This window comes from Strix aluco, chromosome 11 (genome assembly GCF_031877795.1).
Source record: "Strix aluco isolate bStrAlu1 chromosome 11, bStrAlu1.hap1, whole genome shotgun sequence".
Taxonomy (NCBI): Eukaryota; Metazoa; Chordata; class Aves; order Strigiformes; family Strigidae; genus Strix; species Strix aluco.
In genome coordinates, this window is record NC_133941.1 from 16487973 (window position 1) to 16515886 (window position 27914).

General features: G+C 41.9%; 2 protein-coding genes across 2 annotated transcripts in view; one reads left to right on the forward strand and one right to left on the reverse strand.

Moving 5' to 3' along the window:
• TKT (transketolase) lies at positions 1–27857 on the forward strand. The gene is made up of 14 exons (XM_074836271.1): positions 1–296; positions 5429–5546; positions 7147–7260; positions 7920–8017; positions 9658–9849; positions 10659–10777; positions 12146–12339; positions 12946–13110; positions 14383–14539; positions 20895–21025; positions 22358–22441; positions 22621–22714; positions 24366–24488; positions 27540–27857. The coding sequence occupies exons 1-14, from the start codon at positions 190–192 to the stop codon at positions 27725–27727; spliced, it is 1884 nt and encodes a 627-aa protein (XP_074692372.1). The 5' UTR covers positions 1–189; the 3' UTR covers positions 27728–27857.
• TMEM40 (transmembrane protein 40) overlaps positions 21569–27914 on the reverse strand; it is a 30636-nt gene continuing 24290 nt past the window's right edge. Inside the window, exon 12 of the mRNA XM_074836282.1 lies at positions 21569–21714. Coding sequence (XP_074692383.1) covers positions 21641–21714 — 74 coding nt within the window. The 3' untranslated portion in view covers positions 21569–21640. The remainder of the gene's footprint in view (positions 21715–27914) is intronic.

Sequence of the window (27914 nt, forward strand, 5' to 3'; positions counted from 1 at the left end):
GCGGGCCGGGCCGGGCTGCCGCGCGCTCCCTCGCTCGCCAGCTCCCTCGCCGTCTCCCTCCGCCGCAGCGCACGGCCCGGCTGAGGCGCTGCCCACAGCCCTCGCGGAGCGCCGCCGCCCCTGACCAGCCCCCGCTGCCGCCGCCCCTGACCAGCCCCGCTGCCGCCGCGGCCCCTCCGCTTCGCCCCCATGGAGGATTACCACAAGCCCGACCAGCAGACCCTGCAGGCCCTGAAGGACACAGCCAACCGGCTCCGCATCAGCTCCATCAAGGCCACGACCGCGGCCGGCTCCGGGTGAGTGGGGCAGGCGGGCTGCGCCGCAGACCGGCCCCGCGGTGCGGCTGCGGGTACCCGCCCCTCCGCCGAGCCGCGCTCCCGCATCCCGGGTCGTGCATCCGTTCGGCGGCGAGGCCGAGGCGGGGTGGCGCTGGGAGGGGCCACGCCGGCTCCCGCGGCGCGTTACGCGCTGCCTGGAGTCACATCGGTGTCTCCCGGGGGCAGAGCCCCCACCCCGCGCTCTGTTTTCTGCCCGTTGAGGGGAACACCGGGTGGGCGGGGATGCTGCGGCCCATCCGTGCCTCCCGCGGGAGGGCTGAGGCGGCCCCGGGGCGGGACGTGCGCTGCGCCGGGATGGGGAGCGCGAGCGCGGGGCAGGGATGGTACCGCGGGGGTCACGGCTAAATCCCCCGACCCCCCCCGACACGTCGGGGGCTTCGCGTGAAGCTGCGTGATGCGGAGGTGCTACATCTGGAAATGGCGGCCGTGGGCGAGGAGCGCGGGTGAGGCGTGGGGCTCCCGCGGGCAAAGGCCGCCCGGCCCAGCCCGGGGGCGGCAGCCACCCCGCCGCGGGCCACGTCGGTCCCCGGGGCCGGCGGGTGTTGTGACTACGGAGAGAGGCCGGGAATGCTAAGTTGATGCAGGACTAAAAACGAAAGAATTTGTGCCTGAGGCGCAAGCGGTTTCTTTTTCATTTCGTGCCCGTCAGTTGGAACTAATTCCGCACAGAATTTCAAGTGAGCCCAAGTGGGATTATCTGTGCAATGCTCGCGGTCTCAAATGGGCAGTTTATTCAGGCCTCTGGACAGGATTTAGTGTAGGCTCTGATGTGTGCAGATTCCAGGGTTATCCTTCCTTTGATCGTGCTTTACCTATGGAAAAAAATCTCTGCAAACAATCTGCTTTTACTCATGTAAAATTAAAGCTATTTTTTCTGCTTGAATAATGCATTTGAGTGCTTCCATATAGAGTGCTGCTTTTTTTTTTTTTTTATATATCCCATCTTGTTGCAATTTCCTCCTTTAGACCTCTTTGAAACTGGCTGTAGCGTTTAAAAAAAAAAAACAAACACCCTGAAGGAATCCTTTGGATGCTGAGATTCATGTGGAGAAAGGTGGTGTGTAAAATATTTTAAAGCTTCTTTGAATTGCCTTACTGTGTCTGGCATGGGCTACCTCACATGGCTCTTTCTCAACGCACACAGAAATTGAACTTTACTCATTCCCTTTGCATACAGCAAATGAAAATGCTGCTTTGGTTCTTCCTGTAAAATGGAATGTTGGGAGACGGGAAACCTCTCAGCTAGCCATAGGAGTGGGTTTTTACAAAGCCGTGGCTTGTTTGGTCTAGTCTGGAGAGAGAAGTATGGGATACCCAACAATTGCGCTTTTAATTCTTGATTTGTTTCAAAGCCACAATGTACAAGCAGTGTTACGTAAGCCTGTGTGAAATTATAGATAGAAATTGTGCTAAATCTACTTAGTAGAGCTTGAGCATCTAGTGTGTATTTTAAGCGGGCGACAGAGATGTATGGTATCAGTTGTCTTATCTACAGATAAAATTATTTCTCTGTTTTGCCTGATGTGCTATTAAAGAATAAGGATCTTGCTACAGCCTTTGCTTCTTTTCTGTGGTCCATGAAATTCAATTCAATTCTCCCTGTACTGGTGGAGAAACAGTAAAGTGGTTTTACTCAAGCTTTTTATTCCTGGTATTCATGTATGCTACAATACTGAGTACTTCTTGCACAAAGGCATTTCATTAATCACTCTAGCTTATTCTAGCACTAGAGTTGTGTAGAGTCTGACATTATTATGCAACCTCATAATGAGCAGATTATGAAAGATGGGCTCTGGAGGGAAGATTCTGTTGACAAGTCTTGTATTTTCTCAATTAATAAGATTTGGCTACCAAGATGATGGAGTAGTAATGTGCCTGAGAGAAATAAACATTCAGTCTGTTGCGGTGTTAGGCAAATCCCATACATTTCTAGAACAGATTATGAATGTGTTTTCCAAAACCTGAATGAGACAGGAAGCTTTGCCTAAATTGCTGGTATACACTAAGAATGTAGAAAGATGTTGGGATGCAAGTTAAATTTAAATAGAAGCTTACAGTTAATAAAAAAAAATTATTATTCTTGCATTGACTTTGTTAAGGAAATTTGTGTTAAAGGTGTAGTTTGTGAAACTGAAGGAAATCCCTGCAATAAAAGCACTTCAAACAAACCAGGACCTGTTTACTTCTTTCAAGGAAGTAATTTCTGTAAACTGTGGCATATATTGCAACACAAGTGGTTCTGTGGTAGATCTGACACACCAGTTCTTGCAGTCTTTACTTGTACTATCTTTTGTTAAAGAAAATACAGCCTTTGCCTGGACAAGAACTAAAAGATCAGGTAGTCTGATCCTGAAGATGCTCGAACATATCACTTTGAGTACTTTACCAGCTGTACTGGAAAAATTCAGTGAACTGGAAAAAAAAAATGTGCTTAAAATGCCTTAGGTGAGGAAAAATTTGATTAAGTTAGTTGTAAAGATTGAACATACTTGCTTTTGGGTGTGGAAGAAGTTTTTATTTTAGATAAGTAGTGCAGACTGGTAGAGTCTCTTTTGTAGCTAATGATAAATTTCTGCAGTTTTGAAACACTGCCTGGCTTCCTAGAATTAGATGATTAAATTCTTAAAAGTGGAAGTTGCAAGAGTTTCTTAAGAGGCAGTTAAGTTTCATAACATGTGGTATGATCACTTGTGGCAGATTATCTTCTTCCTTCAATTTTTTAGCTTTTATCTTTCATTCAGTGTTTCATTTTAACATTCCACTATTCTTTTTAGTTGAAATGTGTAGACATGTGTAGATGGAGCTAATATAAATTGATGCAGAGTAATAAAAAAACCCCACAAAACTACGTTGGAGTAATTATTTTGCTCTTGATTTGTGTGGATCCAGGATTTCAGTCTTCTAATGTACTTTGGTTTGGTTTCCTACTAGTGGGCTATATTTCAAAGTTAAGGCAGTTCTTCAGTAGAAGCTATCTGACAGAGAAGTGACTTAATCACACCACCACCACCAGCTTCTAGGTGGTTCATCAATCGAGGACAACATGGGAGGTTGTGTGAGAACAATGGCAATGACTTGCGGTGGTTTTTTTCTCTACTTGTACAAGTAACCCAAATACACTTTGCTAGGCTTAAGAAGGAATTCTTTTAACAGAACTTATTAGAAAAGTATGAGCCAACAGAAGACCTCTAGAAGTAGTTAAGATGGGTATATTTAAAGAAAATTGTGTAGTTGACTTTAGAATGATTTCTGGTATCTGATATGTAGTTAAATTTTGGGTAATTTCTGTTAGTAGAAAGTAATTTAATTAACCTGTAGTTTTAACCAAAAAATTTTTTTCCAATTTTCAGGTAATTTATTAAATTTTTCTACCTTTTTATTTCCACATGCTACCATTTTAGGTTGTTTAAAACTTTTTTTACCAAGACCAGGAGTTCATAGAAGTATGGTTAAGTATAAAGTTAATAAAATTAAAGGAATGAAAGCTTTAAACAAGCATGTAAGGCTTATCGATTAACTCAAATACATAAATATTTACTAATATGTTTGAACCATGGTTTAAAGCTAATTCTTTTGGTTCCCTGTGTGTGAGTACTTACTAAGGGATGGACACTAACCGTAATTCATAGATTGCTAGTGTTTTGCATGTTTTTATTCTCTTATTACAGCGCTGTTGGGGATGTTGGGAGGGAAGGTTTATTACCACCGGAAGAGAATATTCTGATTAAAGTTCTAGTGAAAGTGTTGTCTAATCCTAACATGCATGGTAAATGTACATGTGGGAAACGAAATGTGACACTTTCATAGTAAGCTTGTCCTGGTTTACAAGGAGGGTCAAATATTTTAAGAGTACCTTGTTAAAGATGAAAAATAAACATGGGTAGAAGAGAAGGTGAGATGAGACTGCAAGTTATTTTCCAAGCTGGTCAGATTTTTGCAGCCATAACCTTCTTACTGTTCATCACTCTCTCCGGTATTTCAGTAGCACCCACTGATGTTGAGAATGATCCCGTTTACACCATTAAAGTCTGAAAAATTCTACTTCCCACATAAAGGTTCTAAAGAGCCTCCTTACCCCTTTTAAGCTTTATCACAAGTGAAATAACCCTTTTCATGTAACTTTGTATTTGCTGGTTGGTACTATATGACATAGTTGCTTCTGAAATGTGGCTGTGTATTTCTAAGGCAACTTATGGTTGAACTATTAATTTGTGCTGCTGTTAAAAATTGTTACAAAAGTCATCCCAGATAGTTCAATGGGAGGGACTATCCCAGATACTTATAAATGTTTGATAGACCATCTACTGCAATATTTCAAACTGATAATAGATGTAAATGCAGAAAATGTTGGTTCCTTAGTCAAAGATTAAGCAAATTAGTATTTTACAATGTGTATCTGGGTGTTTACTGGAGACAGTAAATTTCTGTGTCCAGTTTCAGTAGAAGATAAAGTACAAGAATTGTATTATTTAATGCCCCCTTTAGAAATCAGAATTTTGTTTCTGTCAGCTCTAACATGGTAAAATAAAATGGTACCTACATTATACGCTTATAAATGGTCCAGAACTTTCTGCAAAAGTTGATCTTGCGTTACCAATCCCTGACTGTGCAATGGGGCCTGAACAAGTCAGGATGCCATGCTTTTAATTTCTTCACTCTGTGAGCAGCTAAAGTGCTGTGGAAAGCTGTCTTTGTTTCCTCTGCATCAGTGTGAATTTCTGCCATCAGATAAAGCGGTAGAGTATGATTTCAGGCACAGGGTTGTACTGCTTCCTGTGCTTTACAGTCACCGATTAGGGTGGTGTTCCTTGGCATGAAGAAGAACAGAGAGCTCTAAAAGATATGTCCTTGAGCTGTCACCAGGATCTATCTTTTAACACTCACTTCAACTAGATAAGAAGACTCCCTTTGTATCAAAGTACAACTGATTGGCATTGGGGTAATGGTAGATGGAATGGGTTATCAAAAACACTTCAGATTTGTGTATTTTAATGCTGAGGAGTAGGGGACTGTAAAGTGATATTTTAAAGATACGATCCTGAGCAAACAATAATGAGAAGTGGTAATCTTGGGTCTGTCTTGACTTGTAGCCACCCTACGTCATGTTGCAGTGCAGCAGAGATTATGTCTGTGCTGTTTTTCCATACCATGAGGTACAAAGTGCAAGATCCCAGAAACGCCAGCAACGACCGGTTTGTTCTTTCAAAGGTAAAATAATAACTGTTACGCTTTACTGTTGCAGTCTGCTTGTAAAGAGCTGTCTGTCTGTAAATTAGATGTACTTGCCTTCCTTGACTTGTGCTTACTTATGCTTGCATCTATGCAGAAGTCTGTTGGAAATATTTGAGAGGTTGGAATTTGTCTACTTCAGAAAGACAAATAAAAGCTGGTTAAGTTGTAGCATAACTCAAAAATAATCAAAGTCTCTGTATAATGTGTCTTGATTAGTCTTAACTTCACTATGGTAAGTTGTTCTAATATTAAATAATAAGTGTTATTATATTGTCTGTAAAATCTATCAAGAAATATTAGCGTCTGTTTTATTTTGGCATAACGGATTTTCTAATGAGTAAGTCGCAGTTAGCTTTTGTGCTCTACTTGTTAAATCCAACCATGCTGTTATGCCTGCAGCCACGTCACAATGTGCTCTAATTACTGTCAGTTTTTCAGGGAGCATTATATGCAATAGTTATGGTCGGTTAGTAAGTAGTTTCCATTCCTACTGTGCTAGTGTGATATTAAAGTCAATACTACTTCTGAAGCCACTGTGGTTCAGAAAACACATAAAACCATGATCTGGACTGGCCATTAGTGTTTCTGTCCCCTTTTGCATTGTGTCCTTGCAAATCACAGGGACTTTTCAATCATATGACATAAAGGCAGATGATGGGCCTTCAGAAAACATGATGATGTAAAAAATAGCAGATGAAGTACTCCAGTGAGGCAGGCTCCATCACTGAGTCCGAGTTCCTCACGTAGTGACTTAGAGTAGTGCTGCGTAGCTGATGGTGTATTATATCCTTGCATTGGATATAACAGCTGTTGCCACTTCTGATTGCCATTCTGAAATAAGTAATTGGATGAGAAGCAAGCAGCTAATGCTGAGGTGGTAAAGCAGTAAGAGAGAGTGGCTTCTTCGTGTTTGCTTTACCTCTCTGTGATTAATCAGGGCTTCTGCCCAGAGTTGCTAGATGACTTCAGACCTCTGCATGCTGCTCTGACTCCTCCTGACTCTGTGGGTGGAAGATGACCACTGCTTTGCAGTTGTCCATTTGGACCTGGCCGCAAGGATCTGAGCATATAAAGCTTAAAATTTTGTCTGTGGTCACTCACTGCATCTTACCTTAAATACATATGTATTGAAGAAGTTATAATGGGATGGCACTTGCTCATCCATCTGCTTACTGGTTTAGTGAACAGTGCTCTGTTCTTGAAACTGGTACCTAAGCAAATTGAATCAAGGTTTTGTATTGGATACCAAAACTACTTTTTGGAATTGGACCTGCATGGCTGAGAGAGTCCTTCTAACTCTTCCGTGTTGATTTTCTTGAGGACATCTGCCCTCAAGAGCGCTGCATTTTTTTCTGTCTTAACTGTAGTCAGCTATCTGTGATGCTCTAAGCAGGGGCATGGGGGATGTGGAAACAAACATCAGTGTGAATGTTGCATTGTAAGTGTTTTATAACATGATGCCTCCTTAGTGGACATAAGAACCTGATTTCAGGGTTTGTCAGCATTGTAAAATTTTGCTTTGATAGTAGGATATTGTGAAACTTGTGCTTTGCTTAAAATTTATGTTTCTCTCTAGGGTCACGCAGCACCAATTTTATATTCTGTTTGGGCAGAGGCAGGCTTTCTACAAGAAGCAGAATTACTGAACTTGAGGAAAATTGATTCTGTCTTAGAAGGACACCCAGTACCAGTGAGTGCTCATAACCTTTGATATAAAGTGGTGTTTTCTGTAAAACAAGAAGTACATGTATTTTGCAGCAATTCTTGGTTGCCAGCTACAGTACAGGAAAGATAAGGACTTACAAGAAGGATGATGATATTTATGGCTTCACAACTGAATCAGTGTCTGTGTTTGAGCATGTAAAAATGACCTTTATTGTTGCAGTAAAGTTCCCCTACAGTCCTGTATGTCAGTATTTTCCATTTTAAAAAGGTTATATAAAGTTCTGGCATGGCTCTTCTCATTTTTTAAGATTTTGAGGTAGTTCATGAGTTTATATCCAGTTTGGTCTCCACTTTGGTCCTTCATTTCTCAGCCAGTTGTTTCAGTTGATTCTTTTTTACACAAAATCATAAATTCCTAATTGTTGCCATTAAAGGTATAGCTGAGAAATTCCTGGGCCATGGGTACCATTCCCTCTCAGAGAGCCTCTTTAGCTTGTGACACTGATCATCAAGGTGCATGCATTGTAGGGAAAGAAGGGGAACACAGCAAGATTTTGAGGTACTTGCACTATATTGTTATGGCTGATAAGCTGAATTCTGATGTATGTTGAACCGTCTTCTAGCACTGGAATTTAGTTCCTCTGTTTCTTAACTGTAAAATAATTGTTGTCTTTTTATTCTCAGAGACAAGCATTCACTGATGTGGCTACTGGATCCCTTGGTCAGGGTCTTGGTGCTGCATGTGGAATGGCATACACTGGCAAATTCTTTGACAGAGCCAGGTAAATCCATTTTCATATTTCATGATTATAGGCATTCAATGGGAATTTTTTGTGAAAATAAATTATATTCTTATCTCAATCAGGAAAAAAAAACCCTCCTTTATTCTTCATTCCCAAATCTGATTTCAAATTCAGGTTTTAAATGATAGATTACTAGCCTGATAATTACAAAGCCATTGCCAGTGAAACTGCCAAGAATTTGAAGATTAGCAAGAATTAGTGCATATGTGTGTTCCATTTGTAACCTGACAGCATTGCAAGGTGGTGTTCCTGAACAGAGAAGACAGTAAGTTGTTGGAGCAGCCTCTAACTTCCAGAGAGAAATTGATAGCTATTTTGAGGCTGGTCTGTGTCCTCTTAGAAGGAAGATGCAAACTAGAGATGCAACTGTTCAAAGTCAGATGACAAATAACAGAGAACATGTATCTAGATAAGGAGCTGTTATGGTCAATAATAGCACCATTGAATCTTAAAGTAGGGCTTCAAAATGTTATCAGAAAGGCACTCAACTCCATAGAGACAAAAATGACTGCTTCTGCCATTTGGTTTGTGCACAAGAAAAGTAGATGTCTGAAGGCAAATCTGTATGAGGGGAAAATAGCCTGATGTAGTTGATATATTTTATGTGACAGTTCTAGTACATTCGAGCATAGGCTGCCCAGTTAATGTGTCCTACACGTCACTAGCTTGAAATCATTTCTGTGGAAGATGACTTGCTGATTTTAATTGAGTTTGGCAGATGCTACGTGTGGAAAAAATCTAACCAGTGCTTACATGACAGAAGAAAAAGGTGGTCTTGCATATGCAGTACTGAGGAGCAGCTTATGTGGAAGGAGTTCAGATTTAGCTGAAGGCCGGTGGGATTCAGATCAGAAGTCTGTTATAGCTTAATGTCTAGTAAAAAAAAATCGCTACCAGCCATCTTGATTATTTTTAAAATTATATATTTAAAGGCTAATTTACTATTCTTTTTTTTTTTATTTTAATAGGTAATTAACATTTATAAGATCACTCAAAAAAAGAGAGTGGTAATAAAACAAAAATATTGCAGCTGAATTCTGTAGAGATCAGGCAGTACTCCTGCTAACTCAGTTTTACCTCAATAAAAAGCTTCAGTGTTTGGAGAAATAGTCTACAAAGTCATGACATGCTGGTTATCTTTTTCCTGAATTCTGAATTTGGTTATGCAACATGCTTTAATCCTTAGTTGAGTTCATCCCCAATTTATAGTTTCCTGAAATTAAATTATTGGTCGTCCTTCCAGAGAGTATATGGTAGGAATGAGGAAGCAGACAGTAACCTTTCATGCATTGTTAGTGATCTTGCTGAGTCACAGTGACAGTGTTTAATGGGCCTGTTCATTCAAGCCTTGCAATAAGAGGCTTAAGACCTGATTTTTGAAAAGGAGTACAGCATTTCTCATCTTATTTTTTTCATGTGTAACAGCTCAGAAGTATTTTAATTTAATTTGTCAAAGGTTACATAAGGCTATATGAGGCAAATGCATTGAGCAAGGGAGTTGAGCTTAGGATAGAAGAAGCAGTGCATTCTCACTATGAATTATTAGATTTTTTTATTTGTATTATTTCCTTTTGATTTACTTGTGCTTACACATCAAACTTTGTTTTTTAATCATCTAGCTATCGAGTATATTGTCTGCTTGGAGATGGGGAGTTATCTGAAGGCTCTGTTTGGGAGGCAATGGCCTTTGCTGGGTTTTACAAGCTTGATAATCTCGTTGCTATATTTGATGTTAACCGCCTTGGACAAAGCGACCCTGCCCCTCTGCAACATCATGTCGAAATTTACCAGAAACGCTGCGAGGCCTTTGGGTATGTGGTTGGAAGAAGTTCAATATAGTCTCCCATTTGAAACTGTATGTTTTACTTGCTTTTCAGAATTTTCCAAGTGAGCTTTCAGCTCAAAAGCATACCATCATCAAGAAAGATAGTCCTTCATAATGCCTGATATCGGTCATCTTTATTGTACAACAGGAATATTAAAAGCAGCAGAATATTTTGTTTAGAGGAAAAATAAAAGGTCTGCTTACTCAGATAAATTTGTTAGAGGATCTTAAAGCAGTTTTTATCACATTAAATAACTGTTTGTGTGACCAAATGTACTGTCATAGCAAGTAGATCAGAAAAAAGGGCAGGAAAACCATTACTCCATGTAGATTTCTTTGTGTATTGGCTTTCATTTAGTTTAGAAATGTACATTTCTATGTAGATGCAAAACCTGACAGATACAGTAGCAGCCATGCAAATTATGATGGAGCATTTTTATTATTTTAATCAACTTTCATTGTCAGTTTTTTAATTGGTTTATAGGCGTTTGATTTGCTCTTGTGGTTAAAAATGGCTATTATGTCTGAAGAAATGTAGGGTAACAGTTATCTGTGGACTGTGAATTTTGCTAGTAGCTGTTAATCCCTCTGTGACTCATTTTGCATTGTAAAAAAGGGACTATGATATTTTTATGATCTCAAACGAACGCTAGTTCATGTTTCTGGCATACTTTGGGTCTCTTAAAAAGACACTGCATTGGAATTAAGTTAATATTCGTTATTGTTATTGCTAACTACCAGAGAGTGTCACATGCTAAAACCATTTAGAAAGAGTTGATCTGTTTGTGTTCCTAGCTGGCACGCTATCATCGTTGATGGACACAGTGTGGAGGAACTTTGCAAAGCCTTTGGCCAGGCCAAACATCAGCCAACAGCTATCATTGCAAAGACTTTTAAAGGCAAAGGCATATCAGGTAATAAAATGTCTATTGCTTTACCTATACGTGTGTACGTAATAATACGTACGTAGTGCTGCAATAAAGGTGCAATCATTAAAAAAATACAGAAGTTTAACGTTTCATACATTAGAAAAAGGTTGATATCCTGTCAGCTTTTTGACTTGGTCATACTACCGTATAGTCTGAAAACTCAGAATGTCACCCTTTTGGTTTTTTCCTTTGTTGCCTTTTACATTATATTGACACTTCATTGGAAGCAGGCAAAGATGTGGATCTCAGTTCTTTACATTATCCAGCCAGGGGCACTTCCGTGTTGAGTGGGCTTTTACAGATCCCCAGCTGCAGATCAGGATTTCCTCTGCTGTCAGCTGTACTTGAGTTGTTACTCTTTACAAAGTCTTTTCTAGTCTGGAAGAGGGCCGGGACAGGCGGGAACGTTGGACCATATGACTTGGTCTTGAAAATTGCCCTAGCAAAAGAGGGCAACCTTCTTGTCTTGCTCTTGATCCCTAGACTCACAGAGACTACTCTTGAGAAGGGACTGACTTTGTCCCAGAAGCTCCCTGCTCTCTGTGTTGCAAATAACTGGGTCTGCTTATTACCAGCCAGGCAGTATAAATGCATAGAAAACGAGGAGGGATGCTGCATTTACAGTTTTGACAAAGCTGCATGAGATGTGGTACATAAGCTACCTGGTCTAACTACAGGTAATTTCATATGATCTGATGTGTAGGATTCAGTAGTCCACTCCATGAATTTGTCCTTCTGACCAGATAAATATTAATAACAGGAGTTAATATCTTCATTCCTTTTCATTGAGTAATCAAGCAAAATTCATTATTCTTAGTGACTTAGTGAAAAGCAGCATATCAGCCAGAGAGATAATTTTGCTGTTAGTGCCAGGTACACAAGATAAGAGTCATCAGAAGCTTTTAAAATAGAGCTGTAAAACATCAGGTCTTGTTTGAATTGGACGGCTTGGTTAGCTGTTGTTTGAAACTTAGCTGAGTTTGTTTATTTAGGCCTAACTTGAAATTTCATGTTAACTATTCACACTGATTTACTGTTTATTTCTTGCCACACTTATGGAAACAGGTCTTTTAGGTGCTGATTCAAAGACAGTTTCAGCAGAAGAGGCTGGAATTTCATCACTAGTTTGGAATATATGAAATTTGACTATTTCTCTTAATGTATTTAAACCTGTCTTAATGCAATTGAATACTATTGTAATTGTTTACAGTGGGAATAAGGAGGAAGTTCTTCCTTGGAAGAATATACTAGGCTGTCATATTCCGCTGCACTTCTGTCTGGGTCAAATCTGCAGCTAAAAACTTAAATAGTTTTTATATTTTTCTTATTTGCAATGTAATTTTTAATACACAGGTGTTGAAGATAAGGAAAGCTGGCATGGAAAGCCCCTCCCAAAAAACATGGCTGAACAAGTCATTCAGGAAATAGATGACAAAATCCAAAATAAGAAAAAGCTTTCTCCAGCCCTCCCAGAAGAAGATGCACCTTTAGTAAATATTAGAAACATTAAGATGCCATCTCCACCAACTTACAAAGTGGGAGAAAAGGTACTCCCTTTTTCACTGTTTGTCAGTTATCTTTGAAGTGTGAGACTGTTTACTGAGTGGTAGGAGGTTTTGTGTTATCGCTTACCATGATTTCAACTACCCACCTCTTTTCTCCTATTTTGAGTATCCTGGTAAACACCTGCCTCTGTGGTGTGACACACAGACATTCAACTCACTGGGTATTGAAAGGATATATTAAAATATAAAGACTCAAATCACTCTTCTTCATTTTGTGATCATTATCAGTTATCCAAACTATTTTATGTGTATTGAATGTTAAAGAAACTCCACAAAGTTCAGTGAATTTTCATGATTGGAAACCAAGGTTTTCAAAACTTCCTAGCTGGATTGGTAGAAGTTGCTGATTTCAGCCCAGATGTGTGTCCTGAATGCCTCACTGTATTTTTCTTTTTTTGTTTACTCTTCTGTGTGTCACTGTTCTCATATGTACTTTTAATACTGCTAACATTTAAAATGGTTTTGGTTGTGTTTTGGTTTGGTTTTAGTAGTATGTGTGTGAACTTATGAAAAAACAAGAAAATGAAAAAAAAAAACCTTCTAGAAACAAGAAGTTAAAACAATACTGTTATATTTTTCTCTTCCTAGTGGGCTACCCGCAAAGCTTACGGTGTTGCACTTGCAAAACTGGGCCATGCTAATGATCGAGTGATTGCTTTGGATGGAGACACCAAGAACTCCACTTTCTCAGAGCTTTTTAAGAAAGAACATCCCAGTCGCTACATTGAATGCTACATTGCTGAACAGAACATGGTAACTGGTCTCTTGGTTTTATGAAATACTGATATTATGCAGCAGGATCTGAGACCGTTCAGTCTGAGTCTCCAGAGAGTGGGGGTTTAATACATGCTTTTCATATGTGTATTCATGGGTATTTAATTTGACTTGTTCACTTCTTAGGGAAAAACTAGGCTATGGCAAAAGCTTGCAAATATAATACAACAGGAGTGCTTCTAATCATTCCTTCCTAAACCCTCCTCTTTTTTTCTTTTTGTGGTCACCTTGTCTGTGTTTCAGCAGAACACAAGGAGTTGGCAATGTGTAAACAACAGTAATACTTTCCACAGGGTGATTTGTAGAGATTTAATTCTGAAAAGACTTTTTAGGGTGGTGGAGTTTTTTTTCTTCACAAGAAATGGAATGTCACAACGTGACAACGAGGTCTAGGCTAGACTGGGGTATAAAGATGAGGACAGAGAAACATTTAATAAAATTAGCCTGATGCCATTTGTACAGAAAGGACTAAAATAATATGATATCTCATCTGTTTGACTGAGTCTTCGCTTGCCACCTGTATGGGTTCACTGAAGCAAATGAAATTAAAGACGCAAATTCAGGCAGAAATTTGTTGTTGTCTGATTTATAACCAAAGAACCCGTGGACTGTCTCTTGCAAATTTTATACTAGGGCAGTTTCATGAGCTTGAGTCAGAAATTTTGGATTTACATCATGCTAGGAGAAGTCTGCTATGAAGAGCAGACCAGTTTCTGTGTAAAATAAATGTATGGGGTAGTTGTAGCAGTAAAAAATTTAAGGACCTTGTTCTAATTTCCATCCTGCTGAAGAAGGGCCCTTTTAGTAAATACCTGTCCAAATAACAAATGTAAATCCATTCCCACTTAGTAATGATATTTTTTGTCTGCTGGAGACAGCAGAACCATATCCTTTGGACTGAAAGCATAAGCCTTTGATCCAGGAAAAGGAAGAGGAGGATAGGTCTTAAAACTCTGTGAGTGGCTGCTTGGAGCAGATAAAGAAGAGAAGCTGCCAGTAAGGATCAACAGTAACAGCTAGCAGTTGAGGCAAGGAATAGAGGAGATGCTGAAGGATAGATACTGGGAGAGTGAGTTGCCTCCTTTCCTTTTTGGAAAGGCTAACAATTAGGAGCAGGACTGGACAGAGATTTTTAATCTGCATTGAGAGCTTCTTGCTGAAGTGTTCTGATAGGAAGTCCCGCAGATGATCTCTTGGAAACAGTCAAGAAATGAGGAATTCACTGTTCTTGTACAATCTCCTTCTTTTCAGGTGAGCGTTGCAGTTGGTTGTGCCACTCGTGACAGAACTGTTGCTTTTGCCAGCACCTTTGCTACCTTCTTCACACGGGCGTTTGACCAGATCCGTATGGCTGCCATCTCCGAGAGTAACATCAATCTCTGTGGGTCGCACTGCGGTGTGTCTATTGGTAAGGGCAGCCCTGGCTTATTTATCAGCACTACCCATCCATTTAGTGATAAATGTCTAGCTGTCAAACTGGTAATGCTTTGTGGAGACAATCAATAATATAGCTGTGATGGCATAACAATGCCACCGTTTATAGGAAGAAGTCATATTCACAATTCACTTTTATCAGACACGTTGTATTCAGAAACAATGAGAAAGATTTCAAGCCTTCATCAGCTCATCTGCTTTTTTTCTCTTTTACCAGTTTGGCCTGATAAATATAGGACTTTTCCCTACAAGCTTTTCTACACTACAAGTATAGATTGATACAAAGGGATTGGATTGAAAGTGAGGAGCGTAGGTTCCTTTCCGTCTTTGCAGATGACATCCTTTGTGATGAGAACAGTTGTGTACTTATTGTACCTTTGTTTCCCAGTCCCTAAAATGAGAAACTAATGATACTTATTCTTGCACAGATGCTTTTGTTCACCAGTCTCAAAAACACTTTACAAGGGATAAGTATTTTTATTTTATTACGCCTTTGAAGATCACCAATTTGAAGTAATTGCTTCAACTTATCTCAGTATTTCTTACTACTGGAGCAGTTAATGTATTGATTAAGAAAACCCAAAACCTCAAAGTACTAATGAAACTGGAACTGTGAAGCTGTTATATCATTCAGGAAACTGAATCATAGAATGATTTGGATTGGAAGGGACCTTTAAAGGTCATCCAGTCCAACCCCCACCACCACCACCATGGGCAGGGACATCTTCAACTACATCAGGTTGCTCAGAGCCCCATTCAGCCTGGCCTTAAATGTTTCCAGGGATGGGGCATCTACCACCTCTCTGGGCAACCTGTTCCAATGTTTCACCACTCACTGTAAAAAATTTATTCCTTATACCTAGACTAAATCTATCCTCTTATAGTTTAAAACCATTACCCCTTGTTCTGTTGCAACAGGCCCTGCTAAAAAGTTTGTCCCCACCTTTCTTATAAACCCCCTTTAAGTACTGGAAGGTTGCAATAAAGTCTCCCCAGAACCTTCTCTTCTCCAGGCTGAACAACCCCATATCTCTCAGCCTTTCTTCATAGGAGAGGTGGTTCATCCCTCTGATCATTTTTGTGGCCTTTGGACACAATTTTCTTGTGATGGGGGCCCTGGAGCTGGACACAGCACTGCAGGTGGAGTCTCACAAGAACGGAGTAGAGGGGGAGAACCATCTCTCTCGACCTGCTGGCCACACCGCTCTTGATGCAGCCCAGGATACGGTTGGCTTTCTGGGCTGCGAGCGCTCATGTCCAGCTTTTCATCCACCAGTACCCCCAAGTCCTTCTCCACAGGGCTTCTCTCAATCCCTTCTTCCCCCAGCCTGTATTGATACCAGGGGTTGCCCCAACCCAGCTGCAGGACCTTGCCCTTGACCTTGTTGAACCTCATGAGTTCACACTGGCCCACTTACCAAGCTTGTCCAGGTCCCTCTGGATGGTATCCCATCCATCGGGTGTGTCAACCACACCAGTCAGCCTGGTGTCATCTGCAAATTTGGTGAGGGTGCACTCGATCCAGCTGTCTGCGTCATTAATGAAGACATTAAACAGTCCTAGTCCCAGCACGGACCCCTGAGGGACACCACTTGTCACCAATCTCCATGTGGATGTTGAGCCATTGACCACTACCCTCTGGATGCGACCATCCAACCAATTCCTCATCCACCGAGTGGTCCACCTATCAAATCCTTATCTCTCCAATTTAGAGAAGGATGTTGTGGGGGACCATGTCAGAGGCCTTACAGAAGTCCATATAGATGACATCTGTAGCTCTTCCCTTGTCCACTGATGTAGTCACTCCATCACAGAAGGCCACTAGGTTGGTCAGGCAGGACTTGCCCTTAGTGAAGCCATCCTGGCTGTCTTGAATCACCTCCCTGTGCTCCATGTGCCTTAGCACAGCTTCTAGGAGGATCTGTTCCATGATCTTCCCAGACACAGAGGTGAGGCTGACAGATTGGTAGTTCCCAGGGGTCCTCCTTTCTTACCTTTTTAAAAAATGGGTGCAGTGTTTCCCTTTTTCCAGTCACCAGGGACTTCACCTGATTGCCATGACTTTTCAAATACCACAGAGAATGGCTTGGTAACTACATCAGCCAATTCCCCCAGGACTCTGGGATGCATCTCGGCAGGTCGCATAGACTTAAGTGTGTTCAGGTTCCTCAGGTGGTCACGAACCTGATTGTCTCTTATAGTGGGAGGGACTTTGCTCCCCCAGTCTCTGTCTTGCGGTCCATCCACTCAAGAGGTGTGGGAAGAGAGATTGCCAGTGAAGACTGAGGCAAAAGATTTGTTGAATACCTCAGCTTCCCCTCATCTGCTGTTACTGGTTTGCCAGTCTTGCTCATCAAGGGGGAGGTACACTTCCTTTGACCTTCCTTTTCTGGCTGACATACCTGTAGAAGCCCTTATTATTATTCTTTGTGTCCCTTGCCAAGTTCAGCTCCAGCTGTGCTTTCGCCTTCCTGACCCCATCCCTACACAACTGGACAGCATCCCTGCACTCTTCCTGGGGTACCTGTCCCTGTTTCCACTGCCTGTGCTTTTCCTTCTTGCCCTTTAGTTTGACCAGCAGGTCTCGACTCAGCCATGCCCGTGTCTTGCCTTCCTTTCGTGATTTCTTACACCTAGGGATTGAGAGCTTTTGCACTCTATGGAAAGTGTCCTTAAAGATCTGCCAGCTCTGTTCTGTCCCTGAGGGAAGCTTCCCAGGGGGTCCTATTGACTAACTCCTTGAAGAGCTGGAAGTTTGCTTTTCTAAAATTCAGGTCCTGACTTTACTCTTCGCCTGACCCATATCCCTCAGGTCTGCAAAGTCCACCAGTGCGTGATCACTGCACCAGGCTGCCTCCAATCTTGACATCACCAATTAGCTCACTTGTGTTGGTGACCATCAGGTCCAGTATTGCATCCCTTCTGGTAGGGCTCTCTATGACCTGATTTAAGAATTTATCCTCAGTGCATTCCAGGAGCCTCCTGGATTGCCTACAGCTCCCTGTGCTGCTTTTTCAGCAGATGTCAGGGTGGTTGAAGTCCCCCAGCAGGACGAGAGCCTGTGAGCGCAATGCTGCCTGTAACTGGCATAAGAAGGCGTTGTCAGTAGGCTCCCCTTGATCGGGCAGCCTGTGATGGACACCAACCACAGGGTGCCCTTTGTTGCCTCAGTCTCTGGTTCTTACCCATAAGCTTCCAACCTGCTCATGGTATTCAGAGACAGCTCTTCACCCTTTATCCATTTCTTGATGTAGAGTGCAATGCCTCCACCCCTCCTTCCTTGCCTGTCCCTTCTGAACAGCCTGTAGCCGTCGATAGCTGCACTCCAGTCATGGGATTCATCCCACGGAGTTTCAGTAGCCAGTAATGGCAACTAGGTTGTAGCTTTCTAGCAGCACGGTGGCTTCCAGCTCCTCCTGTGCGTTGCCCATGCTGTGTGCATTGGTGTAGAGGCACTTCAGCTGGGCTTGTCAGCCATATCACCTTCTTAGAGGAACACCCCTTAATTCCTCTGAGGTATTTCACTGGTGTTTCCCTGTTGGCTCCTATTACTGCAGGAGCCCCTGGCTTCTCTCTGTAAGACTTTGTGTGCTGCAGTGTAGCCAGCACATCTCAGAGCAGCAGGCTGAGGGCCCTTGCTAGCAGTACCTCTCTGGTCTTTGCTTCCCATCATAACTGTTTGGTACATGTCAGATCATACTGGGGTTTGATTTTGGTTTGAGGAAGGAAGGGAGTTTGTTTTTTTTAATGAAATGTGTAGACATCACCCATGAAAACAGGAACAGACTTGCATACCAAGAATGCCAGTAGACATTCATGCTTGAAAAACTACTAGGTATTTGTAAGGGGAAAGAAAGGGAGAACTGACAGGGGTAGTAAATTAAGGCTCTCTGTGTACATGAATTTTTTAGTTGATTTAATAGTTTTGGCTAGCAGTATGGTTCGGAAGAGGGTTGGGTTTTTTTGTTTAAAGCAAAATAGTTAGTTTGACCTGTAACAATATTGGTAAGGATTTAAAGATGCTTCATACATGTGTGTAGTCTCATTCAGACTCTCAAGCTTAACTTGCAGCGGTATAGAGTATGCTTTAGTAGTGGAGACCTTAAGTAGAGTATATCAGATTATGGCTTGTGTATGTCATTAAGGGAGGGATTCTATTACAAGCCTCTTTTCTTTTTAAAATCAGTCCTCCCACTTCATCGTTCAATCCAGTTTAAATCTTTTAGCAAGCAGCAAAGGGTTTTGGTGCAAAAGCCAATTAGGTTTGGTCTTTGCTCATTTAAGAAGATAAAACTCCTTTGGGTTACCTGAATTGTGTCCTAGAACTACGCTTCCAAGAGCTGTGATTGTGAAGTTCATACTTAGATTTATTAAGTTGTTTTGGGTTACAAACCTGATTCAGGCCTCAACTCTGATTTTCAAAAAATAATTTGAACCCAAAGTTTTGCAGCTGAGTTTTAAAATAAAGTAATTCAGATAAATCCTTTAGCAGTTAGAAAATTCAATTTTAAATTGAAGGGTATGAATTAAGTATACTTCCTGCATGAATTCAGAATCCTGGCTGGACCTGTGGTGAAAATTGAAGGTCTATGTATGCAGTTCTAGGTAGACCTGGGCTTCTGCTGCATTGAAATTTGGACCCATTAAATTTATGAGAAATAACTATCACAATGACCTTCTGAACTTGTACCAAGTTCAGTTCTAGATGAATAGTTGCTGATGGACCAAAATACCTAATGAAACCTTAGATATGTTTTCAAGGTCATAAGAGAATAATGGAAAATCTGTATTTTCCAAACTGAACTTACAGGGAAAGGAATCATCATGTAAATGTGTTGAAAATACCAGCTGTTTAGACAGCCAGTTTTATATTCCAGACATTTGATACTGTTCATATTAAGCTCTCACATTTTTTTATTGAACTATAAATGTAGGTTTTGCAGATGTGATTGAAAATACTCTCTTTTGATCTGCGTTACTCTAAAACCACATAAATCAGGATTGTCATAAAGATGCACTTGAGGCCAAACACAACTTAGTGCTAGTATGTAAATTACCAGTATGAGCTGTGAATGCTGGCATTATTGGCACCACGTTAGCAGAAGTAGGACAAGCATGAGTACTCTCTTTACCTTGGGTAAGATTCTGATTCAGGTACCTGTTAATTTCGTTCTTCGTAATTTCACTTTTCTTCTACGTATACATTGTGTGGGTGCATTTTCGGAAAGGAAGATGCCCCTTGAGATCCCACTCATTCAGTCAGAGTGCATACAGATTTAGAAACTGTGATGTTGAGAATTTTTTTGATGTCATGACTGAAAGCCGAGATGCTCTCTTTTCCTGGTTCATGCTTACTTTATTAGTAATGTATAGTGGCAGAGTTCAATGATTGATTTCTTTAACATGTTTAAAGTTCTTCAGAGGTTTGTGCTGCTCTTACGAAAACACTCTCCTCCTTCCTCGTGAACTCGTCCTTCTTGAGTAACAGGTAGTGGGTGCATGTGGGAAGGCTTATTGCCCTGTTTCTGCTCTGCAGGCTGTGGCATGCCTGGATTCAGAACTCTTTGCATGGTTAGTCTGGAACAGTGCCATTCCCAAAGCACCGTTGCATAAGGTCATTGGGGGTGGGGGGTGTTGTGGTGGTTGTTTCTTTAACTATGGAAAATCATGGCATCCAGCACATGTTCTGGCTAACAGTTCTTTTTTATAGATCTGCAGTTTATGCCATAAGGTGCTCGAGTTGTTAAATTAAGAACACGGATGCCCTATTGCTCTTTAAATAACTTTTTACAGTATTGAAAAATACATACCCTTCATTTAATCTTGAAGTGAGCCCAATAATTTGAGAGTAGCGTACCAACTGCACTCTCCATTTCCGATGGAACACATGCAATTCTCCTTTCACATTTCCAGCAGTTTAAATCTAGGGGAACACTGTTGACAAATATAAATCTTGCTCGTGCAGCCTCAGTACACATAAATCTGAAGACGCTCAGATATCCTGTGACCCTCTTTCTGTATCTATACCTTTCCTGCTTTGGTTGTCTTCCTTTTGTGTTGTTTTATTGTTATACTTTATTTTCTATTTTTTCTTTTTAACCCCAGTTCTCTTTCTTTTTAGTCTCTTTCTATCTTTATTTACTGTTTAGATGGTTCCAAGTTTAAGGAGAAGATGATTCTTTTCTCAAGCAGGTAGACTTGCATGTCCTGTGTGTGCCTGATTTTATGCATTTATTTTTTTTCTGGTTTACGTTGAACTTAACTGCTATACTGAGTGATTGTCAAAAATGTGCGCTTAAGCTTTTGTAACCCTGGTTTAATTCTTTCAGGTGAGGATGGGCCATCTCAGATGGGACTGGAGGATCTGTGCATGTTCCGGGCTGTTCCCAATGCCACTGTGTTTTACCCTAGTGATGCTGTAGCCACTGAAAAAGCAGTGGAAATAGCTGCCAACACCAAGGTTTGCATCACAGTATTTCTGAGCCAGAGAATAATTTTTTTTTTTTTTTTACTGCTTTTGTTGCTTCTGGCATGTTTCTTGCATGTCTCTACCCACATGCATTCTTCCAAAGGCTCCAGCGTGGCAGTGGGATGTTTTCTTTGCATGGAAAGGTTGCAGACATTCTGTCCAGGCTAGTGCAGAATGAACAGTCTGGAATGCTGTGGGCCAGATGGGGGGAGATGTAAGTGATTACACAGCGATTGCAGTTTGGGTCTAAATTGGCTCAGAAATAAGCGCAAGCGTAACTCTTGTTGGTCTTTAGCAAACTTACAGAAAGTACACTCCTTGTATGATGTCTCTGGGGTCAAAATTGAAGCTGGATATGGAAAGCTAAATTTATCTTGAGGATTTTGATCATCAAGTGCCTGTACGTGAGAGCTCAGGAGTCAGGTCCTCTATTAATCTAAGTCTACATCTTTTGGAGATACTGAGAACTGGTGCTTGCGCTAGTTGACAGTCTCACTGCCATCTATTGCTCCTCTGTTGCCAGTGATGGACTGCAGTTAAATTGGACTGTGGCTGTGACAGAGTTCCTGATATCTCTTACCTTCAGCTAATTTGACATAATAATGGTCAAATATCATTGGTAGCATTGGGTCGGATCATCTCCTTGATTGGTATTTCTTTTGGCTGCCATAGGAGTTTACCTTGAGAAAGAAGCAAAAAATCTGAAAAATTTCAGTCTTGCTAGTACAGCTTTTAAGTGAAGGAGTGTGGAAATTTGGTATGTAACAAATGTGATGAGTGGTTTGTGAAAAAAAGATGAGGAGGAGGGAGGGAGGGAAAGGAGTGTAAGGTAGCATGAGGGAGAGATTAGATTTAAGTACTCGTTTGTTACTTCTTTTGGAAAGGCATCTGAACATTAACTGATGGAAAGCATTTTTCCTTGCTTTCAGCCTAGCATTTCTTCTTTTGCTTTAAAGTCGCTAGAGTAAAAGTTGCACATGTATGGCAAAGTTCTAAGATTCTTACTTGAGTAGGATTCGCCATTTCCACAAGAGAACAAAAGAGAAATAAATATCTTGGAATCAGAAGGAAAATTGTAAGTTATTAGCATGCTCTAAGAAGAGTTTAACTGTATTGTAATGTCTGAAACAATCAGCTACTGGAAAAGAACTAATGGGGAGGGGTGGGAGGAGTTTAGTCAGTAGAACCAGAGGTAACATGGAAGGGTGAAAACCAGAGAAATAGAAGAAGTTGTTTTGCTGTATTTTTTTCATAGGGTTTACAAACTAGAATGTCAACACCTTTCCAGTTTTGTAACTTATAACATGTTTACTTCGGAAACAGGGCATTTGTTTCATAAGAACTAGTCGTCCTGAAAATCCTGTCATTTACAGCAACAACGAGGACTTCCATATTGGACAGGCAAAGGTAAATATTGCCCACATAAACAGAATCAGAAAAATTATGCAGAGTTCTTCTTGTAAAAGCCCTTTTCCCTTTAAAGTATTCTAATGCCAAAGATTTGATATTTTTACTAAATCTCCAGAAATGTTAGAAATAACGGTAAGATTTATTGTTAAAAAATACATGGAAATATTTTCTTGCAGGTGGTTGTGAAGAGTAAGGATGACCAGGTGACTGTGATTGGAGCAGGAGTCACTCTGCACGAGGCTCTGGCCGCAGCAGAGCAGCTGAGAAAAGGTGATCAGATTATGGGGTTTTTTCTTTCCTTTTTTATCATTTAACACTAAAATGAAATCAGTACCTAACTGCTTAGCCTTTGTACTGGTAAACGTTAATTAAAATGTTACAGACAGCTGGTCACCTGTTAAGCTGATACAGTGCAACAGAGTATATATCTGCCAATCTTGCCTAATTGAGTAGGTTTGAGTTAGTTTAGCGGCATCAGTAGCCATGAAAATTGCCAAACTGATCAAAGTCTCCTTAGAATTGCTAATCTTAGAGGAGGTGTGTAAGAAGCAGGAGGGATCCTTCCCTGCCATGTTGTCTGGGCAGGCTAGGCTACCAACACAATAGGATGCGAGCAGGCTGGGGCCAGTTAACAAAATAGAGCCTGCCAGCTGAGCCCCAGCGACTGTGGGTGCTCTCACACAGTGCTGTGATAGGCAGTGCCTCTGTGTAGTAGATACGGTTCACTGCTAACTTGGGTTTTTTGAATGAATGTATCAACTTTTAACTCGGCGTGGGAGGCAGTAATTCCATGATAGCGCTCAAATGCACTGAACATCTCACAGCGAAGATAAAAATTCTTCAAGGAAATAAGAGAAAGAAACTGTCAAAAATCTGTCTGCGAGTCAGTAGCCTGTGCCCAGGAAGAGATTACAAATAGTAAGAGATAATACAGTTAATGCTGCCTGTGGCTTACGGGCAGCTTTGTATGCTGTGTCTAGGTGGACAGATACTTTGTCACGACCTTGAACCATCAGGCTTAGGACATTTTGAAAGTTGTATTTTTAGAACTATTGTTATTTTTCTGCATTTACCATGCTTTGCGATGCTCTGCTGATCTTCAAGAGTGAATAACTAGCTATGGAGAAATAATCCTTAGTGTAGAGGCAGTGTCTAATACCTAAAATATATTGGCCACTAAAGAGCCTTTGGTCACAAAGTTGTCAGCATAGGGCTTCTTCATGTATCAGAAGAGTTAACTCACTGTTCAGCTAGCCGAGGTCAGACAAAACCTCATGTAATTTGCTATTCTTTATAAACAGTTACCATCTGTGTGTACCTTTACCAAGTAATCTGGGCCTGCCTTATGATGACAGGACAAATTCTGGTTTGGATGCCAACCTTAAGGGCATCACAGTCAGGGCTAGGGCCGTTGAAACAGGCATACCTGATAGGTGGGCAGCCTGCAGTGAAGAATTCAGAATGCCTACAGACCAAAGAAGAGGAGGAAATTGTGCTTAGCTTGACAATAAAGTTAAAGGTAAAATAAAGGTCTGGGAAAAAAATTGTGATTGTCAGTCTGGATAAGAAGGATTTCCTGGTGACTAGATTCTGCTCTTGCCTGTGGGAAGGTCAGTTAGATTGCTGGTTTGCTGACGGGCAAGTGACCTTGAGTCACTTATCCAAGGCTTTTCTGCCTCAAGAGTTTTGTCTGTGAAATGGATGGATATCACTATCTCACAGGGTGCATGCAGAAAGAATACATATAAAAATGGGGGTTGGTTGGGTTCTGTGGTAGACAAGCCACAAGTACAGATACCTGGGAGTTAGTGTAGATCGTTTTCATAATGGCCCTAGAAGATCACAGGGGCTGCCTGTACCACTTGCATTGTCTTGCATTCCCCAAATGCATGTTGCAGATCATTTCATTCTATTTCTGCAGAAAAAATCTTCATCCGTGTGATTGATCCCTTCACTATAAAGCCCCTGGATAAGAAGACAATACTTGAAAATGCAAGAGTGACCAAGGGCAGAATCATCACTGTTGAGGACCATTACCATGAAGGTAAGAAGGTCCAGAAGGTCACAGCCCACGCAGTTGTTCCTCTGCCCAGGGATTGGAAGCTCACAGCTTCTGGTGACCCGAGAGAGAAGTATGGGACGTGATGCTGTTGGTCAGTGAAAGCAGAGGAGAGGTTTTAGCCTCTTCCGTTGCTGTTCTAATGATAAGATGACACTGAGGGTTGAAAGTTTCCTAAGATATAATGGGTTAATCATGGCTGCCTTTCTGATTAACTTGGCCTTGTATGCCCTTCTGTATGCTTGGTCCAAGTGAAGTCTTGATTCATTTGTGCCCAGTGAAGTTGTAAATTCTTGCTGTGGTGCAGTGATTCTGCACAGAATGTTCTCAGAGTGGCTTTACAGCAGCTGCTCTGCAGTTTGTTAAATTGCAAGAGAGACCATTGATGTGCAGGTTTCTTAAGTTTTCCCTGTGTCCAAAAGCTTGATTCCAGGTTGCTTGAAATCAGATGGTTTTGACTGTTTCCACAGTCACTCTGGGATATATTCCTCTCTCTTTCTTCTCCACTACTATAAAAGAGCAGATCAGGGCCTGTGAATAGCCACAGCACTTTACATCCTCACTGGACTCTCTTTTTTGTTCCTTCATTCCACCTGCTTGCAGGCCGTTTCAGAATCTGTTGCTGGTGTATGGTAGTGTTCTTAAGCTAGGGTAAAAAGTGCATGACACATGCAAGAAGGAATTTCTAAGATGATTCCCAAGTAAATCTTAAGATAAAATGCTTCTTGGGAGAAGCAGAGTAGTCTCTATAAGACTTCCTCAGCTTCTGTGCCAGGACTTTATTTAGAATCACAGAATCGTTTAGGTTGGAAAAGACACTTAAGATCGAGTCCAACTGTAACCTAACACTGCCACGTCCACCACTAAACCATGTCCCTAAGTGCCACATCTACACGTCTTTTAAGTACCTCCATGGATGGTGACTCAACCACTGCCCTAGGCAGCCTGTTCCAATGCTTGACAACCATTTTGGTGAAGACATTTTTCCTAGTATCCAATCTAAACCTGCCCTGACACAACTTGAGGACATTTCTTCTTGTTCTATTGCTTGTTACTTGGGAGAAGAGACCGACCCCCACCTTGCTACAGCCTCCTTTCAGGTAGTTGTAGAAGGCGATGAGGTCTCCCCTCAGCCTCCTCTTCTCCAGACTAAACCCCCCCAGTTCCCTCAACTGCTCCTCGTACGACATGTGCTCCAGACCTTTCACCAGCTTCATTGCCCTTCTTTGGACACGCTCCAACCCCTCAATGTCTTGTAGTGAGGGGCCCAAAACTGAACAGTGTTCAAGGTGCAGCCTCACCAGTGCCGAGTACAGGGAGACAATCACTTCCCTGTCCCTGCTAGCCACACTATTGCTGATACAAGCCAGGATACCATTGGCCTTCTTGGCCACCTGGGCACACTGCTGGCTCATGTTCAGCCGGCTGCCGACCAGCACCCCCAGGCCCTTTTCCACCAGGCAGCTTCCCAGCCACTCTGCCCCAAGCCTGTAGTGTTGCAGGGGATTGTTGTGACCCAAGTGCAGGACCCAGCACTGAGCTTTGTTGAACCTTGTACAATTGGCCCCAGCCTATTGATGCAGCTTGTCCAGATCCCTCTGTAGAGCCTTGCTACTCAAGCAGATCAACACTGCCCAACTTGGTGTCATCTGCAAATTTACTGAGGGTGCACTCGATCCCCTCATCCAGATCATCGATAAAGTTACTAAATGGAACTGGGCCCTGGGAACACCACTTGTGACTGGCCGCCAGCTGAAGTTAACTCCATAATCTGCTGCCGCTTGCGCCCCAACATGTCTTGTTTGCACAGGTTTTCAGGGCCTTGCCTGTGCAAACATGTCCTGTGAAGATGAGACCAGATGCAGAGAGCAGCTGTTGTGAATTGCTGTCAGGCTTGCTCCTCTTGAGGGGAGATGGAGAAATTGGCAGAGGGGCAGCTGTGAATATGACATTAGCAGATATTGTAGATATCTACTAATAGAAATTAGTAGATATTATGAGAATATTACCCTACTTTAAGGTGAAGCATCACTCTTGCGAGGTATCTGAAGGGAGCTGGTATTACCATAAGTGCTGGTTACACCATACTTTTGTTCCAGACTACGGGTGTTGAAAGCACCACTGAGCCCCATTGTTTACTAGCTTACTTTCAACTCTGGACCAAATATCTTACTGCAGATTCGCAAGATGGCAAAACCATCCCACTGTGAGGCGATGAACATGCAATGTACACTGGCACAGTTTTCTCAGTGTGACGCAATCAAGGTGCACACATCACAAGCCCGAATGCCTTGCAAGCCCGCAGCGGGCTGATCTGAGCAGCCACGTCCACGTGCTGCCTCTGCCTGGAGGCCAGGTTTGACCGGGCAAATCACACCATGCCTGGAGCTCTGAAAAGGGGTGTGGTACCAAGGTGTCTCCTACCAGATCTCAGAGCACATGCTCTTGACACTAGTCCTGGGTCATCTTTGTCCCTAACACTACTGCTGCCAGTGTCTCCTGCTGCCACGCAGCTCCCTGTTGCACCCTTGTCCCTGTGGCCAATAGTGAGTCAGTCTGAGCTGAGCTCTAAGCAAAGGTGCTGCTGAATATATTGTGTAACTCAGGTGCCTAGCAGCATGTACAGGCATTGTGAAAAGATGCTGCTCTTCACTGCTGTTGAGATTGGTGGGAATTAAGACTTTCAGTGCATTAAGTACACTTGTAAATACTCCTCAGTCTAAATATATTTTTAAACCTGGCTCTTGGTGGCTGATGCTGAAGTGGTGAGGGGTTTCTGGCAGCTGTGTCCTTTAGAGGTATATGTTTCTTGCTGCCAGTTTGTAAATACCTCAGCAATGTCAGGCTGGTTGTCCTCAGAATGCCTTTTTCATTTCACAAATGGACAACTCAGACACATATTGTGATTGATGTTTCTCATAAGCATGTGAATTGAGGATTTAACGTGCACAGACCAGTGGATCGGATATACGTGCAATCTGTATGTTGCCTGTTGAAGCACCCAGATGTATGTCGTGTTTGGCTTTTTTTCCATAGGTGGCATTGGAGAAGCAGTGTGTGCTGCAGTCGTGGGTGAGCCTGGTATCACAGTCCATCGCTTGGCTGTATCTCACGTACCACGCAGCGGGAAGTCAGCTGAGCTCCTGAAGATGTTTGGCATTGATAAAGATGCCATTGTGCAAGCTGTTAAGGTGGCAGTGTCCAAATCAAGAAATGCGGAGTAGTTTGAAGCATCTTGTGCTGTGTTACAGAGAAGCGGTGTTCAGAGAGGTACTGTAAGTTTAAGGCAGGCAAAGGTGCTTTATGTAGAGAGTTCTAATAAAAATACCAGCTTAAAAAACCTTCTGGTTTTTAATCTCTTTTTTTCTCTGTGGGTTTTTGTGCAGTGGGGTAACATCTGAATGTTTTCAG

Excerpts from the sequence above, each read along its gene's own strand:
- TKT (XM_074836271.1), top strand. The coding sequence starts at position 190 with ATGGAGGATTACCACAAGCCCGACCAGCAGACCCTGCAGGCCCTGAAG. Across the intron at positions 9,850-10,658 it reads AAACGCTGCGAGGCCTTTGG|CTGGCACGCTATCATCGTTG; the intron begins GTATGTGGTTGG and ends TTGTGTTCCTAG. Across the intron at positions 10,778-12,145 it reads TAAAGGCAAAGGCATATCAG|GTGTTGAAGATAAGGAAAGC; the intron begins GTAATAAAATGT and ends TTTAATACACAG.